At 43.3% G+C, this 17,621-nt stretch overlaps 2 protein-coding genes across 2 annotated transcripts in view; both read right to left on the bottom strand.

The window, feature by feature from the left end:
- gig (TSC complex subunit tuberin) overlaps positions 1-17,621 on the bottom strand; it is a 686,003-nt gene that overhangs the window by 346,282 nt on the left and 322,100 nt on the right. The gene's annotated exons all lie outside the window — the stretch shown is intronic.
- LOC145392379 (solute carrier family 66 member 3-like) lies at positions 10,122-10,733 on the bottom strand. Its single transcript, XM_080266781.1, has one exon. The coding sequence runs from the start codon at positions 10,731-10,733 to the stop codon at positions 10,122-10,124; it is 612 nt and encodes a 203-aa protein (XP_080122907.1).

Genomic DNA, 17,621 nt, shown 5'->3' with positions numbered 1-17,621 from the left:
CCTCTGCCACTCCAAATGTCACTCTGTTCATCACTCACTAGGCCATCTGATCTCTCTCTTACTTGGTCTATAATAATTCTTCCATATACCTTCCCTACCACACTCAGTAGACTTATGCCATGAAAATTCTTGCACTCACTTCGCTCACCTTTATTTTTGTACACGGGTACAATCACAGCCTTTTTCCACTCTACTGGCACAGTTTTACTCATCAATGCCTTCATACATATCTCCAACAAGCACTTCATTCTGCATTCCCCATTACACTTAATCGTCTCTGCATCCATGTCATAAACCCCAACAATCTATCTATCTATTGTCAGACGCCTCAATCCCGTTTGGGGTGGCCACAAACAAATCGCCTCCACGTCACCCTGTCCCTCGCCATTTCACTGCCCTGCTCCCAACTCACACCCCCCCTCTCATATACCTCTCCACCCCATCCCTCCATCTCATCCTCGGCCTTCCCCTCCCTCTCCCCCCCTCCATCTTACTCACATACACCCTCCATGCTCTCCATATGGCCAAACCACCTCAGTTTATTCCTCCTAATCCTTCCTATTACATCCACATCCACACCACAACGCTTCTTTATATCCTCATTTGTCAGCCTGTCTCTCCATGTGACCCCACAGCCTCCTCTTAAATAACTCATTTCCACTGCTCTCACTCTTGACTTGTGTCCTTCCAACAACATCCAAGCTTCACTTCCATATGTGAGAGTTGGTATCACAATACTGTCATGGACTTTTTCACTTCCATGCTCACTTCCCTGTTTCTTACCACTGCTTTCAAGGAACCAGCAACCTTTCTTCCCTGTTGTACCCTTTCAAGCACTTCACCCTCCAAACCTCCATCCTTACTCATCACACTACCCAAGTACTTAAACGTACTCACATTTTCCAATTCCTCACCTTCCAACCTCGTTGTACATTCATTGACTTCACCTCTCTCAAAGACCATCACTTTACTCTTCCCTACATTCGCCTTTAGATTCTGTTTCTTACACACTCTCCCAAACTCATCCACAAAGCCATGCAGCTCCCTTTCATCTTCACTCAACAACACAGTATCATCTGCAAACAACAGTACAGGGAGTTTCCAAACACTACCCTCTCTCACCAGGGCCACTCCAACATCCACTACTCTACCTTGTACCTCTTTTATTACTCCATCCATGTACAGATTGAACAACCATGGAGACGTGACAAATCCCTGTTTCAACCTAACCTTCAAAGAAAAAAATTCACTCAGTTCACCATCCACATGCACTGCAGCCTTACCACCATCATACATACTCTTCACAGCATGCAACAACTTCCCATCAACTCCATATATTCTTAATACTTTCCACAATCCTTGTCTATCCACCCTGTCATATGCTTTCTCCAAATCCATGAAACCCGCATACAACTTCCTTCCCTTCTCTAGAAACTTCTCCACTAAAGATCTAAGAGTGAATATGTGACCTACACAACCTCTTCCCTTCCTAAAGCCTCACTGCTCTTCTCCAACTAATTCCTCTGTTTTTTCTCTAACTCTGTCAATAAATATCCTACCATACACTTTTCCTATTATACTAAGAAGACAAATGTCCCTATGATTACCACACACTTCTTTTTCTCCTTTTCCTTTGTACAAGGGAATAATTATACCTGACTTCCAATCCTCCGGGACTCTACCTTCCTCCCAGGCCAATCTGCACATCTTCCACATCCATTCTACTACTATCTCTCTCCCATGCTTCAGCATTTCACCACACACTCCATCAATTCCTGGGGCTTTCCCCAATTTAACTTTCTTCATTGCTTCCACAACTTCTGTCCTACTGATTTCTTCCTGTCTTCTCATCTCCCTCCTACTCCCAGCCATTCCCCAGCCACTTATACTCGCATTACTTCCATCCTCTATGTTCAACAATTCCTTAAAGTGTTCTCTCCATCTGCTCACTTTTTCTCCCTTCTCCACCAGTAATCTACCATTTTTATCTTTTCACTCCCCTGCTAACTTCACTTCCGCCCTGTCTTACTCTCTTCACCTCTTTCCAGAACATTTTCTTACAGTCCCTCCACTTTACACTCAAATTCCTTCCAAATTCCTCATCCACTCTTTTCTTACTCTCTCTTACTAATCTTTTCACCTCTCTCTTTCTTTCTACATATAACTCTTTCTTCCGCCTCTCAACTTCTTCCACGCTCCTATTTCTCATCCATTCATTGTATGCTTTCTTCTTTTGTGCCACAGCCTGTCTCACCTCTTCATTCCACCACGCTGTTCCTTGCACCCCCCTCCGTCTTCTCTTCATCCCACACACCACATCACATGCTGCACATATTTCTTCTGTGAATATCCTGCACACACCTTCCACATCCCCCATCTGCTCCAGTTCATATTTGTCCAATAGTTCCTCCACTTCTCTCTTATACTCTGCCTTTTTCTCATCCTCTTGTAACCTTTCCACTCTCCTTGCAAATACTCCTCCTTCCCGTCCTTCCCTTCTTCTATTTCTCCATCTTATTTGGATCTTGATTCTGGCTATCACCAAGTAGTGGTCAGAAAGTCCACTCCCCCAACCTCTATAAGCTCTTGCATCCATTACACATCTTCGCATCCTTTCATCCACACACACATAATCAATCATTGCCTTCCTTTCATTCAGTTCACCGTCCACCCTTCTCATCACTCGCCATGTATACCTGTGGATCATTTTATGCCTGAAGAGGGTATTGGCTATCACCAACCCCCTCCCTGCACAAATGTCCACTAATGCACTGCCATTCTCATCTATCTCAGCAGGCACACCCCACTAACCAACTATTCCATCCACCTTCACATTCCCTACTTTACCAGCCATATCACCGATCAAAAACACACTCTCATTCCTTCCAAACTTTTCCATGCACACTTCCACATTTGTCCAGAACTCTTGCCTCACTCTGCTTGCATGATCTTGCGTTGGCGCATACACGCACACAATCACCCACATTTGTATTCCAACTTTCAATCTTACCCACACAATCCTTGATCCAACTGATCCATACTCGTTTATGTTCTTCTCACAACTATACACTCTCCTTCTTTTGCCCTCTCATTCTCACCTACTCCTGCACATATACCCCATCCATACTCCCATTCTCTCACACTCTCACCTTTCCATTTAGTTTCAGTTACTACACATACATCAACTTTCGCACTCTCAAGCACCTGGACAACCTCTCCTCCCATTTTTCAGCCGTTTCACAGCATTCTTCATCTCTGCAAATGTCACTTTTCCTGGCACTGGATTCCTTCTCTGTACACCCCCAAAACCAATCATTGTAACAGTTGCTTTGCTCTCTCCATTCCCATTCATCAGACTTTCAAAATATTCCTTCCATCTGGTCTTTACTTCATCCCATGGGTTAATCTATCACTTACATCCTTCACACTTGCACATTTCGTTCCAATGTCACTTCTACATTTCCGCACCTTTTTCCACAATAACTTCCTATTTTCATAGTAATTTGCTTTCATTTCTCTTCGTAGATCATCATTTACCTCCTCCTTTTTCCTCTTCACTAGTCTCTAAACGTGCTTCTTAATCTCAATATATTTATTTCTTATTTCAACTGAACCCACATGCTGTATCCACTCTAGCCATTTCTTCCTCTTTTGCTCCACTGCACTTGTAACCTCTTCATCCCGCCATGCCATACCATTCTTCTTTGTTGTTACTCTTGCCACACCACACACTGCTTTAGCAATCCTAACTAAGCAATCCCTATATACATTTCACATGCTATCCAAATCCATTTCATTCCAATTCAGTGATTCTAACTCCTCCCTTACTATGGCCCTTTATTCATCTGCCATTTCTTTGATCCTCAGTTTCTCGACTTTAGTATCTCTCCCTGACAGCTTCTCTCTCTCCCTTGTTCCACCTCACTCCTCTCAGCTTGATCTTGCATACCACAATCATATGATCTGACAATGCTCTTTGTCGTCCTCTCACTGCCCTCGTATCAACAACACTACCCAGCATCGATTTCTCTATGGGCATGTAACCAATCTCCTTTCAACATGATCTCCATTCCCTCTATCATCATGATCATCATCTGGACCTCCTGTCCCACCCTAGGGCAAGATGGGGAGTAGCAATGTCCAGACAGCCCAATTTTGCCCAATCCAATGGGCCATGCTTCCATTCACTCATCCTACAAGCCCCCGGAATCCTGGCTCTATCGGATACGCCAAAAACATTCACAACAATCTGTAGCTTCACATAAACGTATCCGGTGGAGTCAATTCGGATGGTGTCACGTTAAAAAAGGGTGCCAAATCCCTGATCATGCGCTTCTCCTCACAACATTCATTCAGCCAGCTTGATCTCTTATCAGTTCCCTAGCCTCGCCAACTTCCAAACCTCTCTTCCTCACACACTCATCCACCATATATCTCCCCACCTTCTCCTTGGCCTACCTCGCCTCCTCCCTTCTTCAAATTAACTCAGATATACCTTTTTCATCACTCTATTGTTATTCTTTCTCTCCACATGATCATACCATCTCAGTACACCGTCTTTGATTCTGGTGTCCATCGACTTCCTCACTCCACATCTTTCGTGAATCAAATTATTTTGTATCCTATCCACCTTCTGTTCTCCACATACATTCCTCAGCAGTCCCATCTCCACTGCTCTTACTCTTGACTTTTCATTTTCATGCCATACCATAGTCTCACATCCGTACAATAAGGTTGGCACTAACACTCTTTCATGTAAGCCTAGGGCAGCTGCAACACTCAAGCCTCTATTTCATATCAAGGCCTTCATTGCACCAGCTACTTTTCTTCCCTGTGTCACTCTACTTTCAACTTCTTTTGCACATTTGCCTCTCTCTTCTATCACCCAAATACCCAGGTATTTGAACTCTCTCACCACTTCCAGTCTCTCTCCATTCCCCATAACATCGCACTGGGAGTCACCCTCTCTCTCAATAACCATCACTTTACTCTTTTCTACATTTACTCTCTAGGCACAATGCTCACAGACATCAGCAAAGCTCCGCACTAGTCTACCAAGTTCTTGTCCGGTATATGGAAGCAGTACTGCATCATCAGCATACAACAATTCTGAGATATTCCATCCATCGCCATTCATTACCAACGCCATACCCCTCTCCATTACTTTTATTTCTCTCATCACCCAATCCATATATATAGCGAACAGCCATGGGGACATCAAACAACCTTGTCACACACCCACAATGATCATGAACCATTCACTCAGATGTCCAATAACCCTTACACATGCCTCACTACCATCATATAAACTCTTGACGGCACCTAGCAGCTTACCATCTACACCGTACATGCGCAAAACTATCCTAGTAGCTTACCATCTACACCATACATGTGCAAAACTTTCCACAATCCTTCTCCGTCCACTTTGTCGTATCCTTTTTCCAGATTCATGAATGCCATAAACACCATTCGGTCCTTCTCACAAGCCTCTTCTGCTATCTGTCTCACTGCAAATATTTGATCAACACATCCTCTGCCACTCCTAAAGCCACCCTGTTCATCACTCACTAGGACTCCTGGTATCTCTCTTACTTTATAATAATTCTTCCAAATACTTTCCCTACCACACTCAATAAACTTATGCCAAGATACTTCTTGCACTCACTTCGCTCAGCTATATTTTTGTACACGGGGATAATCACAGCCTTTTTCCACTCTGTTGGCACAGTTTCACTCATCTATGCCTTCTTACATAATTATCCCCAACAAGCACTTCATTCCACTCTCTCCTGCATACACCTCATGAACTCCAGTTGCTTTCCCATTTTCAGCTGCTGTACAGCACTCGTCACTTGTGCTAGTGTCACGTCTCCTGGCAATGCATTCCTTCTCTCCACACCCCCATAACCCATCATGTTTACAGCCGCTCTGCTCTCTCAATTCCCATTTATCAGGCTTTCAAAATATTCTTTCCATCTGTTGCTTACTTCATCCCCATGGGTTAACAATCTACCACCTGCATCCTTCACACCATCACATTTCTTTCCACTTTCACATCTTCATTTCCGCACCTCTTTCCCGAATAACTTCCTATTTTCAGAGGAGTTTGCATTCATTTTTCTTCCTAGATCATCATTTACCTCTTCATTAGTCCCTTTACGTGCTTCCTGCTCTCAATATAATCAAGTCTTATTTCAAATAAACCCCTGTCCTGTAACCACTTTAGCCACTTCTCTTTTCCTCCACTGCTCTCTTAACCTCACCATCCCATCATGCCATATCTTTTTTCTTCATGATTACTCTTGCCACACCACACACCGCTTTAGCATTCCTAACTAAGCAATCCCTATATGCATTCCACAGGCTGTCCAGACCCATTTCATTCCAATTCACTGATTCTAACTCCTCCTCTACTTTGGTCCTGTAATCATATGCCATTTCTTTGATCCTTAACTTCTCATCTTTCAGTCTTTCTCCCTCACTGCTCCTCTCTCTCCTGATCCACCTCACTCCTCTCAGCTTGACCTTGCATACCACAATCATATGATCTGACAGACCTACACATCGTCCTCTCACGGCCCTCATATCAGCAGCCATTCCCATCATCGACTTCTCTACAAGCACGTAATCAATCAGGCTTCTTTCAACAAGATCCCCGTTCCCTCTATACCATGTACAGTATATTTGTGTCCATCTTTGTGTTTGAAATATGTGTTACAAATGCACAACCTCCTCTCCTGGCACATATCCTTAGTCGCTTCCCATTATCATTTTCTCCTGGTACTCCATAACAACCCATTTTGTCATCCTCAGAACAAGTGCCTACTCTTTCATTCATATCCCCCATCACTTTATGACTCCTGGGCATTTCTCCCACTACTTCATCCAGCTCATCCCAAAACCTGTCTCCCTCTCCCTCTCTCTCTCACTCCTGTCCTTACACGATATATACGCTACAATCACTGTATACCACATATATTTGTGTGTATCTTTGTGTTTAAAAAAAGAATTACAGATGCACAACCTCCTTTCCTGACACACGTCCTTCAGTTGCTTCCCATTATCATTCTCTCGTGGTACTCTATTACTACCTGCTATATCATTCACAGGACTAATGCCCTCTCCTCCATTCATATTGCCCATTTCAATCACTTTATAACTCCTGGGCATTTCTCCTACTACTTCATCCAGCTCCTTCCCAAAACCTATCTTTCTCTGTCCCACTCCTGTCCTAACACAGCACATACTGTACACTATAATCACTGTCACTTTCACCTTCTCAAACTTGAACATCATATACAGGTAACTCGCACGGAACACGTGGGTTTCGTTCCTACCGTGCCGTGTTAGGTGCGAAATAGCGTATATTTAAACTACTCCGTATTTTGCTCCCTAGACCCCCTATATGTGTTGTTTTGCTGTTATCTGTCACTGGTAATCACTAGAAAGCACTTTAAGTGGTTAGAAGGTTTATTTAATGTTATAACTCACAAATACAGTACTCCACAGCAAAACTTCAACACACAAATACTGTACGTAAACACAAGGAAACATTCCGACTTCGATCGTAGGTAATCATATAAATCAGGTTAACTGGTACCAGTGCTTTAACTTACAAGTACTTACCAGAACAGTACATATTTAACTTAGAAATGCAGTACTGTGATATCGAATGATTTCAGTACATAATCTGTTAGGAATGGCTGGAAAAAAAAAAAAATGTTATGAATACATTTTCACCTTTTTGATATATGTTTATGGTAGTTTCGAGTTATTTTTTACGTTATCGTTGTGCCCATGCCTGGAAAAGGGAGCGAAAGAGTTGAATTTTCAGTCCTAAATGAGAAAACTGCACGTCCTCCAAGGCTAGACTCTGCCACGGGAGAATAAAGTGAAGGGTCAGTCCAATTAGCAATAAGGAAGTTGTGTCACAACTTCCAGCTCCCACACCACGAGAATGGCTAAAAATAGAATCGTAATGCAGTTTCAGAACTAACAATAAGTCTAACTATTACGTATACATATACAAAGCAGAAATAAATACGTTTACAGACGGGGAAAACGTACTTCTTCCGTCATAACATGTTCATCTTTCTCTATCATTTTACGTTCATCTTTATCATTTTACCTTGTTATTTTCGCAATATATATTGCTGTCTCGTAAACAGGGTGGTTGAGTGTGTTTTGCAAGGGAGGAAAAAGGTTGTATTTTCTGTCTGGGTCGAGATAATGGGTGTAACTATGTGTGGTTAGGCATGGCCACGAGCGAAAAAATCGTACATCCACTCCTCATGATAGCAGGTGGCGAACTGACAGATGATACATGAGAGGGTGAAGTCAAGGTCAGTCTCATGTCCCAGATTTTCGTTCACTGCCCGAAAGTTTTCACAGTTTTCTACAAGTTGCATTGCATCAAATGATCCAAACCATTACAGCAAACCTGAGCAAATAGGTAAAGATACCAAGACAAAAATGTATTTTTCTCTTATTATAAGTCTTTAACGAACAAACAAAAATGGCAATATTCCGATGCCGATCATGGGTAATCATATAAATCAGGTTAACTGGTTACAAGGCTTTATTTAATGCTTTAATTGCTTACTAGTACATACCAGAACAGTAAATATTTAACTTACAAATACAGTACTGTAGAAAAGCAGTACAGTAAGAGTTTAACGAACAAACAAAAAAGGCAATATTCCGACGCCGATCATGGGTAATCATATAATTCGGGTTAACTGGTTACAAGGCTTTATTTAATTATTTAACTTTATTTAAGTGCTTACAAGTACAGTACATACGAGAACAGTAAATATTTAACTTACAAATACTGTACAGTACTGTGGAAAAAACGAACAAATAAAAAAGGCAATATTCTGACGCCTATCAGGTAAACTGGTTATAAGACTTTATTTCTTGCTTTAACGTTATTTAATAGTACTTTAAGTTGCAAATAAACTTACCAGAACAGTACAGTACTATAAATATTTAACTTACAAATACTGTGCTACTGTACTAGGGAATGTCTCACTCATTGAATAATTTCCCGCCTAGATCGTCACGTAATCAAAACAAACCGCGCGCTGCGGTGACGTTCGAGGATTTGATCTTTCAAAGGCCTCTCCTGCGTTAATTTGTAGTTTTCATAATGTTTTTTTAATCTTACGTTGTCTTATATGTATCCCAGCCCTTACCGTGTATAATTGCGAGCGCGTTCCGTGAGATCGTGTTCCGTGCGAGTTACCTGTACATACATCTCGAGCTGACACATTTGTAATCTCTCATTCCACTCTGCCACACTTCATTTATCAACGAAGCAACTCCTTCCTTACACCTTCCTTGACTATTGATGATCAACTTTACACACTTTACACCCACTCACTCCTCCACTTCACACCCTTTCATCTTAATTTTACACAATGCCATCACAGCATATCTCGCACTCTTGAACACATTCATCACCTCCATCCTCATACTCTCCTCATTCATACATCTCACATTCCACATGGCCATGCAAACCTGCCCATTTGGTTGGGGCCCAGGACAGGTATTGGGCTCTCTGAGGCTCTCCAAAACGTTTGCCATAATTTAGCGATTTTAGATGGGGGTATCTTGGGGGACACTAAACACTGCCAAAAACCCCGGTTATATGGTAGCTACCCAGTGTAATAAATGGTTGAAGAGATCATACGGCAACACTACACTGAATGAGTGGATGATGGGCACCCCCACCTACTGTAGCACTATTGTAAATTACAGTACTTTGGTACTATACATACTTTTTGATTATTTAAAGTAATCTAGTAAGGCAACACCCATCACTGAGATATTTAGCTATAGCAACACAAAAAATGTAAATATAGCATTGATAATTTCAACAACACCTAAATCCCAGTGTATGCATGCTGTACTAACTTTAACAAGTTACCTTCACATCTAATAAAACATGAGTTCAATGCCCTCATGTGGAAACACTGATACAATCAGGTGACTCAAATGTCTAGCTATACAATGTCCAACTACTTCACCATCCCCCAAAGGGAGGCTGGTGGACTGTAAGAGTAGGATAGTGTCAGACTGCAGTCCATCAGGCTCATGTAGCGGATGAACCTATTTCATCCTTATTCTTTCTTTGCCTTTGGCTTACATACAATGACTGCCATGAGTACATATGTATTATAAAAGGTAGAGGTACCAAAGTTCAACAGGAGTGCAGGATCAGCAGATTCCAAATATATGGTGAAATGATGGGTGAGAGTAGTACAAGTGGAGATGATCCATGATGTGACAGATATTGCTGCTGAGTTCTTAGATTGCAGGATGGTTACCAGCGCCATCACCTTGCTGCTGGCTCCAAAAGGGATGGTCAGACCCACCAAAGTTGTTATGATAGCATGAGGTAATATGACAGGTGCTATGGAATAAGCAAAGTAAAATGCAGCAGATAAACAAACAGCAAGTCTGCCAGTGAAGGACAGGAACACTGCCAGCATCACCACACCTTGCATGACCAAGAGTGTGTACTCAGAGGAGTTGAGAGCATAGCCAGAAAACACACTGTGGCTCAGCAAGATAGTATAGCTAGTTAGCACCAATAATAAACTTACCAGGCTCAACCCTTTGGTAGATTTGGCCTTGATGATGGATATAATCTGTGGAATCTTCCTGAATACACACGCACCAATTGTGGTCAAGTTGCAGAAGTGTTTGAGGGAATCAATTAACGAAGACATGTTGAAGATGTCGATAGTGAGCACATATGAAAAATGCACGTCACAACCTACATCTCACTGAGACTGGTAACCTAGTGGATGATCAATTAACGAAGACATGTTGAAGATGTCAATATTGAGCACATACGAAAAACGCACGTCACAACCTACATCTCACTGAGACTGGTAACCTAGTGTATGTCACTGCACTGCTCAGATTGAGTTCCCATATATATATATATCTATCTATCTCTATCTATTGCCAGACGCCTCAATCCCATTTGGGGTGGCCACAAACAAATCGCCTCCAAGTCGCCCTGTCCCCCACCATTTCACTGCCCTGCTCCCAACTCACACCCCCCTCTCTCATACAGTGCTCGTCAGAAGTATGGTGCGCCCTGCGTCCCTCCTGAGAAACAAACCTTTCAACATTGAAAAAACAAATAAATAATGCATTTTATTTACCTTTAGTGCTTCGTAGGGTAGCCTTTACGTTTCTTCACAGACCTGAGACGTCTTGGAAGTGAAAGGGCGAGGCTCCTGAGGTGCTGGAGGGGTATTTTGTCCCAGGAGTCACGAATGGCGGCTTCCAGCTTAGGCAGAGAGCTCACGTCCTTCCCTTGGAGACTCTTCTTTACGAGGTACCAGAGGTTTTCAATCGGGTTGAGGTCTGGGCTATTTCCTGGCCAGTCTGTCATGAATGATACCTCGCAGTCACGAAGCCAATTGGTGACCGATTTGGCCTTGTGAGCAGGTGCACCGTCCTGCTGAAACACTCGTGCACCTGTTAGCTCGAAGGAGTCTGGTAAATGATCACACAGAAGCTCCAGGTAAACATCCTGATTCACTCTGAGGTTCTTGGGAAGTACAACAAGCTTCCCCAAACCCTTCCCTGAAAAACAACCCCATACTGTGAGTGAATCAGGATGTTTAACTGTGCTTTCTACATACCGTGGGTCAAGTGGGTCACTACCTTTGCATGCTCCTCTGTTACAGGTAACACTAAACGTTGCCTCATCAGACCACAACACTGACAACCATTGCTCCTCACCCCAATTTAGATATTTATTAGCAAAGGCAAGCCTATGAATTCTCTGGCTGCTAGAGAGAAGAGGCTTTTTCACAGGCCTGTGACTTGTGTAACCAAGCTCATGCACCCTACGAGACACTGTTCTCACTGACACCTCACCAAACACTTCCGGGTTGCTCTCCTTAATTTTCCTTGCACTCACACAAGGATTAAACTCCACTGCACGTTTTAAAACATTAACAGACCTTGGGGAAGTTTTCCTAGGCCTACCAGACCTCGGTTTCTTTGTGGGAACTTCACCACTGTTTTCCTCCCGAAACCGCGCACACCAACGACGCACTGTTGATCGTGCCACACCAACCAATTCGCTAATTTCCTTTGTCTGGTGGCCTGCCTCCTTTAGAGCAATGATCTGGGATATGATTTCACTCGATAGTTCACGGGTAGGTGCCATAACAAAGTTTTGAAGGCCAAAACACTGCGGGACACTCGGTAAAAAATGGCGCAATTTGAGAGGGACACTCGGCGGAGTTCCTCTCTCTCAGGCAGCCTGTGGGCGACTGAGGCGGGAACCAACCAGCGCGTCAGAAGGCCTCAGGCTACCGTGATGTCATGCTCGGAGCTCAAACTTGTGGCTCAATTCTTACCCCCAAAAATGGGTGATTCTTTTTGGGCCATAAGTATTGCGCGCCCGGCGGACAACGCTGAATACTTCTGACGAGCACTGTATACCTCTCCACCCCATCCCTCCATCTCATCCTCGGCCTCCCCCTCCCTCTTCCCCCCTCTACCTCACTCACATACACTCTCTTCGTCAGTCTTTCACCCTCCATCCTCTCCACATGGCCAAACCACCTCAGTGTGTTCCTCATAATGCTCCCTATCACATCCACATCAATACCACAATATATATATATATATATATATATATATATATATATATATATATATATATACACTAATCCCTCCACTATCCGATGTAACAAAGCCAAAGGCATGTCAGGAAAGTGGTCCTGTCTGGAAAGTGGGCCCCTGACTCCAGGACTGGTACTTAAGGACCCTAACCCAGCCTAACTTAGAAAGCCACCTAAATAACTCCCTACCGGACATGCACAGCACTTATTTAAACCTACTTAAGACCCTATTCACACCAATAATGGACATAAAGAGCGAAATAAATGAAAAGGAACCAGAGAATGAGGAATCAGAAGTGGTTATGGAAAACAGCAGTGTACAGGGTACTTACAGCACATCTATGGCCGCCTTCTCTAAAGCTTTGGCGGTGGTGAAAATGCTCTTGAAGCATGTACAGTAATCAAGTGTTGTGCTGCACTTACAGTAATTCTTTGCACTGTGAGTTATAATTGTTTAACACTGTACATTCTGTTCTTAATTGCACCACGCCAGTTTCAACCGCCAGTTTGCACTCCACAGTTAATCCTTTGCACTATAAATTCTAACTTCTTAACACTGCACAACACTTTAAATTCCCGTGTGGTCTAGTGGCGCAATATTGCAGTTTATTCACTGTTTATTCACAAAAACGAGCACGTGCGGCATCCATTGCGATAAACATCCACTCATGACGGCAGTTAGGCAGTAACTGGTGGAGGGGGCAGCAAGGTTGCCAGATTGGAACTCTGCCACATTACCAAACTCCTCAATTTTCATTACCAAATTCGTAAAGCAATCATTTATTCTTTGCTAATCATATATACAAGTGGAAGAGAGGAAGAAATCAGTAGGATAAAAGTTGTGAAAGCAATGAAGAAAGTTAAATTGGAGAAAGCCCCAGGAATTGATAGAGTGTGCGGTGTAATGCTGAAGTATGGGGGAGAGATAGAAGTAGAATGGATGTGGAAAATGTGCAGATTGGCCTGGGAGGAATATAGAGTCCCAGAGGATTGGAAGTCAGGTATAATTATTCCCTTGTACAAAGGAAAAGGGGAAAAAGAAGTGTGTGGTAATCATAGGGGCATTTGTCTTCTTAGTACAATAGGAAAAGTGTATGGTAGGATATTTATTGACAGAGTTAGAGAAAGAACAGAGGAATTAGTTGGAGAAGAGTAAGGAGGCTTTAGGAAGGGAAGAGGTTGTGTAGATCACATATTCATTCTTAGATCTTTTGTGGAAAAGTTTCTAGAGAAGGGAAAGAAGTTGTATGCAGCTTTCATGGATTTAGAGAAAGCATATGACAGGGTGATAGACAAGGATTGTGGAAAGTATTAAGAATATATGGAGTAGATGGGAAGTTGTTGAATGCTGTGAAGAGTATGTATGATGGCGCTAAGACTGCAGTGCATGTGGATGGTGAACTGAGTGAATTTTTCCCTTTGAAGGTTGGGTTGAAACAGGGATGTGTCATGTCTCCATGGTTGTTCAATCTGTACATGGATGGGGTAATTAAAGAGGTACAAGGTAGGGTAGTGGATGTTGGAGTGGCCCTGGTGAGAGAGGGTAGTGTTTGGAAACTCCCTGTACTGTTGTTTGCAGATGATACCGTGTTGTTGAGTGAAGACGAAGAAAAGCTGCATGGCTTGGTGGATGAGTTTGGAAGAGTGTGTAAGAAACGGAATCTAAAGGTGAATGTAGGGAAGAGTAAAGCGATGGTCTTTGAGAGAGGTGAAGTCAGTGAATGTACAGTGAGGTTGGATGGTGAGGAATTGGAAAATGAGAGTAGGTTTAAGTACTTGGATAGTGTGATGAGTAAGGATGAAGGTATGGAGGGTGAAGTGCTTGAAAGGGTACAGCAGGGAAGAAAGGTTGCTGGTTCCTTGAAAGCAGTGATAAGAAGCAGGGAAGTGAGCATGAAAGTGAAAAAGTTCCTTTTTTTTTTTTTTTTTAATGCGAGGAAGAAGGAACCAAAGGCCATGAGCCTGCAGTAACAGTTCCCTCCAAGAGAAAAACAAAATAGAATAGAGAGCCAAATTCAAGATCCGATCATTATGAGATGCCTGGACACACTACGTTTGAAAGACTGGAGATCATAGGCAGCAGGAAATACAGACAGAGGGAGACAGTTCCAGAGCTGACCTGTTGCATAAATGAAAGACTGGGAGTAACGGTTAACTCTTGCATTAGAGAGTTGGACAGAAAAGGGATGAGAGTTTGCTGCCAGACGGGTGCTACACGCAAGTCGTAGAGGTGGAGGAATGCAAGCAGACGGTTCAGAGGAGCAGTGACCATTAAAGTAGCGATAGAAAAGAGATAAAGATGCAACAGTGCGGTGAAGAGACAGAGGTTGAAGGGAGTCAGTAAGAGGAGGAGAGTTAATGAGACGAAAAGCCTTTGACTCCACCCTATTGAGAAGAGCTGTATGTGGGGAGCCTCCCCACACATGAGAGTTGTACTCCACTCAGGGGAGGATAAAACCCCTGTATAGAGTCAATAACTGTGCAGTGGTAAAGAAAGAGTGGAGTCGGCTTAGCACACCCAATCTCTTGGAAGCAGATTTTACAAGAGATGTAATATGATCTTTCCAAGATAAGTCACGAGTAAATGAAACCCCAAGCATGTTGAAGGACGATGCAGGATTAAGCTGAATATTATTAAACATTAGTGGGTATACCTGTGGAATGTTTTGTCGGGTTGATAGGTGTAAGAACTGAGTCTTAGATGCATAAAAAACAACCATATTATTTTTACCCCAGTCAGAGATACGAGCCAAGTCAGACATTAGGTGTGCCATAGCCTCATCCCTTGTTTGTTGAAGTAACTGTTAAGATGGGCGTTGCGGGAACCAAATGGAGAGGTGAAGGGTGGAGTCATCAGCGTATGAGTGGATAGGGTTAGATGTACAGCTTAGAAGATCATTGATGAATAAAAGGAAGAGAGTTGGTGATAGGATAGAGCCCTGAGGAACACCACTGTCGATAGATCTAGGAGAAGAACGATGGCCGTCTACAACAGCGGCTATAGAATGACCAGAAAGGAAGGTAGCGATGAAGGCACAGATAGAAGGATAGAAACCATAGGAAGGCAGTTTGGAAATTAAAGATTTATGCCAGACTCGATCGAAAGCCTTTGAGATGTCAAGTGCAATGGCAAAGCTTTCGCCAAAGTCCCGAAAGGAGGATGACCAGGAGTCTGAAAGGTATGTGAGAAGATCGCCAGTGGAGCGTCCCTGACGGAACCCGTGCTGACGATCAGAAAGAAGGTTGCGATAGGAAAGATGCCTTAAAATTTTTCTATTGAGAACTGACTCGAAAACTTTTGAAATACAGGACGTTAAAGCAATTGGACGATAGTTGGAGGGTTGGGAGTGGTCACCCTTCTTTGGGACTGGCTGAAGAGCAAACTTCCAGCAAGAAGGAAAGGTACATGTTGACAAACAAAGGTGAAAGAGTTTGCCTAGGCAGGGTTTAAGCACAGAAGCACAGTTCTTGAGAACAACAGGAGGGACCCAATCAGGCCCATATGCCTTGTTAGTACTGAGGCCAGAGATGGCAGAAAATACATCAACTGAAGAAATTTTAATGTCAGCCATGAGGAAGTCAGAGGGGGGAAGTGATGGAGGAACAGCACTGGAATCGTCTAAGGTGGAACTGGAGGAGAAAGTCTGTGCGAAGAGATCTGCTTTATCAGTAGAAGAAATAGCTACAGAACCATCAGAGTAGAAAAGAGGAGGGAAGGATGATGAGGTAAAGTTGTTAGAAAGATTTTTGGCAAGGTGTCAGAAGGAGCGGGAAGAATTTGAGTTAGAGAGTTGAGAGCATTTAGTATGGATGAAATTATTTTTAGCAGAGCGAAGAACAGACTTAGCAAGATTCAGGGCAGAAACGTAAAGATGATGTGATTCAGGGGTGGGTTGGCTACGGTACCTTTTGTAGGCCCTCTCCTGGTTGTGGACAGCATAAGAACAAGCGTGATTAAACCAAGGCTTTCTTGCGTTAGTCAAAGGATATGAGAAAGGAATGTATGCTTCCATGCCCGAGAGAATAACCTCCGTAATGCGCAAGGCACACTCAGATGGCTCCCGGCCATGGAAGCAATAATCATTCCAGGGAAAATCAAAGAAGTACTGCCTGAGGGCCTCCCAGTCCGCGGCTCCAAAATGCCACAGACGACGTTTCCCTGGAGGGTCCACAGGCCGTACCGGAGTGATAGGACAGATTAAGGTAATAAGGTTGTGATCGGAGGAGCCCAACGGAGAGAAAAGATTAACAGAGTAAGCAGAAGGATTAGTTGTGAGGAAGAGGTCAAGTATGTTGGAGCTCTCTCCAAGGCAGTCAGGGATACGGGTAGGGTGCTGTACAAGCTGCTTTAGGTCATTAAGGATAGAAAAGATGTAGGCTTGTTCACCAGGTGGATCCGTGAAAGGAGAGGAGAGCCAAAGGTGGTGGTGAACATTGAAATCTCCTAGAATGGAGATTTCAGAGAAAAGAGAAATGGATAGAATGTGTTCCATCGTAGAAGTAAGATAGTCGAAGAATTTTTGATAGTCAGTAGAATTAGGGGATAAGTAAACAGCAATATTTAGTCAGAGAATGACAGGAAAGCCGAAGCCAGAGTGTAGAGAATTCAGAAGAATTGAGTTCAGGAACAAGAGAGGAAGATAAGTCGTTGCGTATATATACACAACAGCCACCTTTGGCTTTGAAATGAGTATAGAGAAAGGAGGAGGATACAGAAAAGGGTTTGCTGTCAGTTGCCTCAGACAGCTGAGTCTCCGTTAGAATAAGAAGGTGAGGTTTAGAGGAGTAGAGGTGGTGCTCAACAGAGCGAAAGTTAGAGGAAAGGCCGCGAATGTTGCAGAAATGAAGAAGAAGAGAGTCAGACGGTGGTTCCAGGGACCTCGAGTCGTCACCGGGAGAGGGACGGATGGTGGGGGCATTTATGGTCCCCCCCCTGGGGACTCCGAGGCTTGGTGAAGAGACGCC

This window comes from Coenobita brevimanus, chromosome 22 (genome assembly GCF_032717465.1).
Source record: "Coenobita brevimanus isolate Jiangsu-jjx chromosome 22, ASM3271746v2, whole genome shotgun sequence".
Lineage (NCBI taxonomy): Eukaryota > Metazoa > Arthropoda > Malacostraca > Decapoda > Coenobitidae > Coenobita > Coenobita brevimanus.
Note: the sequence above shows the minus strand (reverse complement) of the source record. Positions and strands in the feature narration are given on the sequence as shown.

Coding starts and splice junctions, on each gene's coding strand:
- LOC145392379 (XM_080266781.1), bottom strand. CDS start 10,733: ATGTCTTCGTTAATTGATTCCCTCAAACACTTCTGCAACTTGACCACA.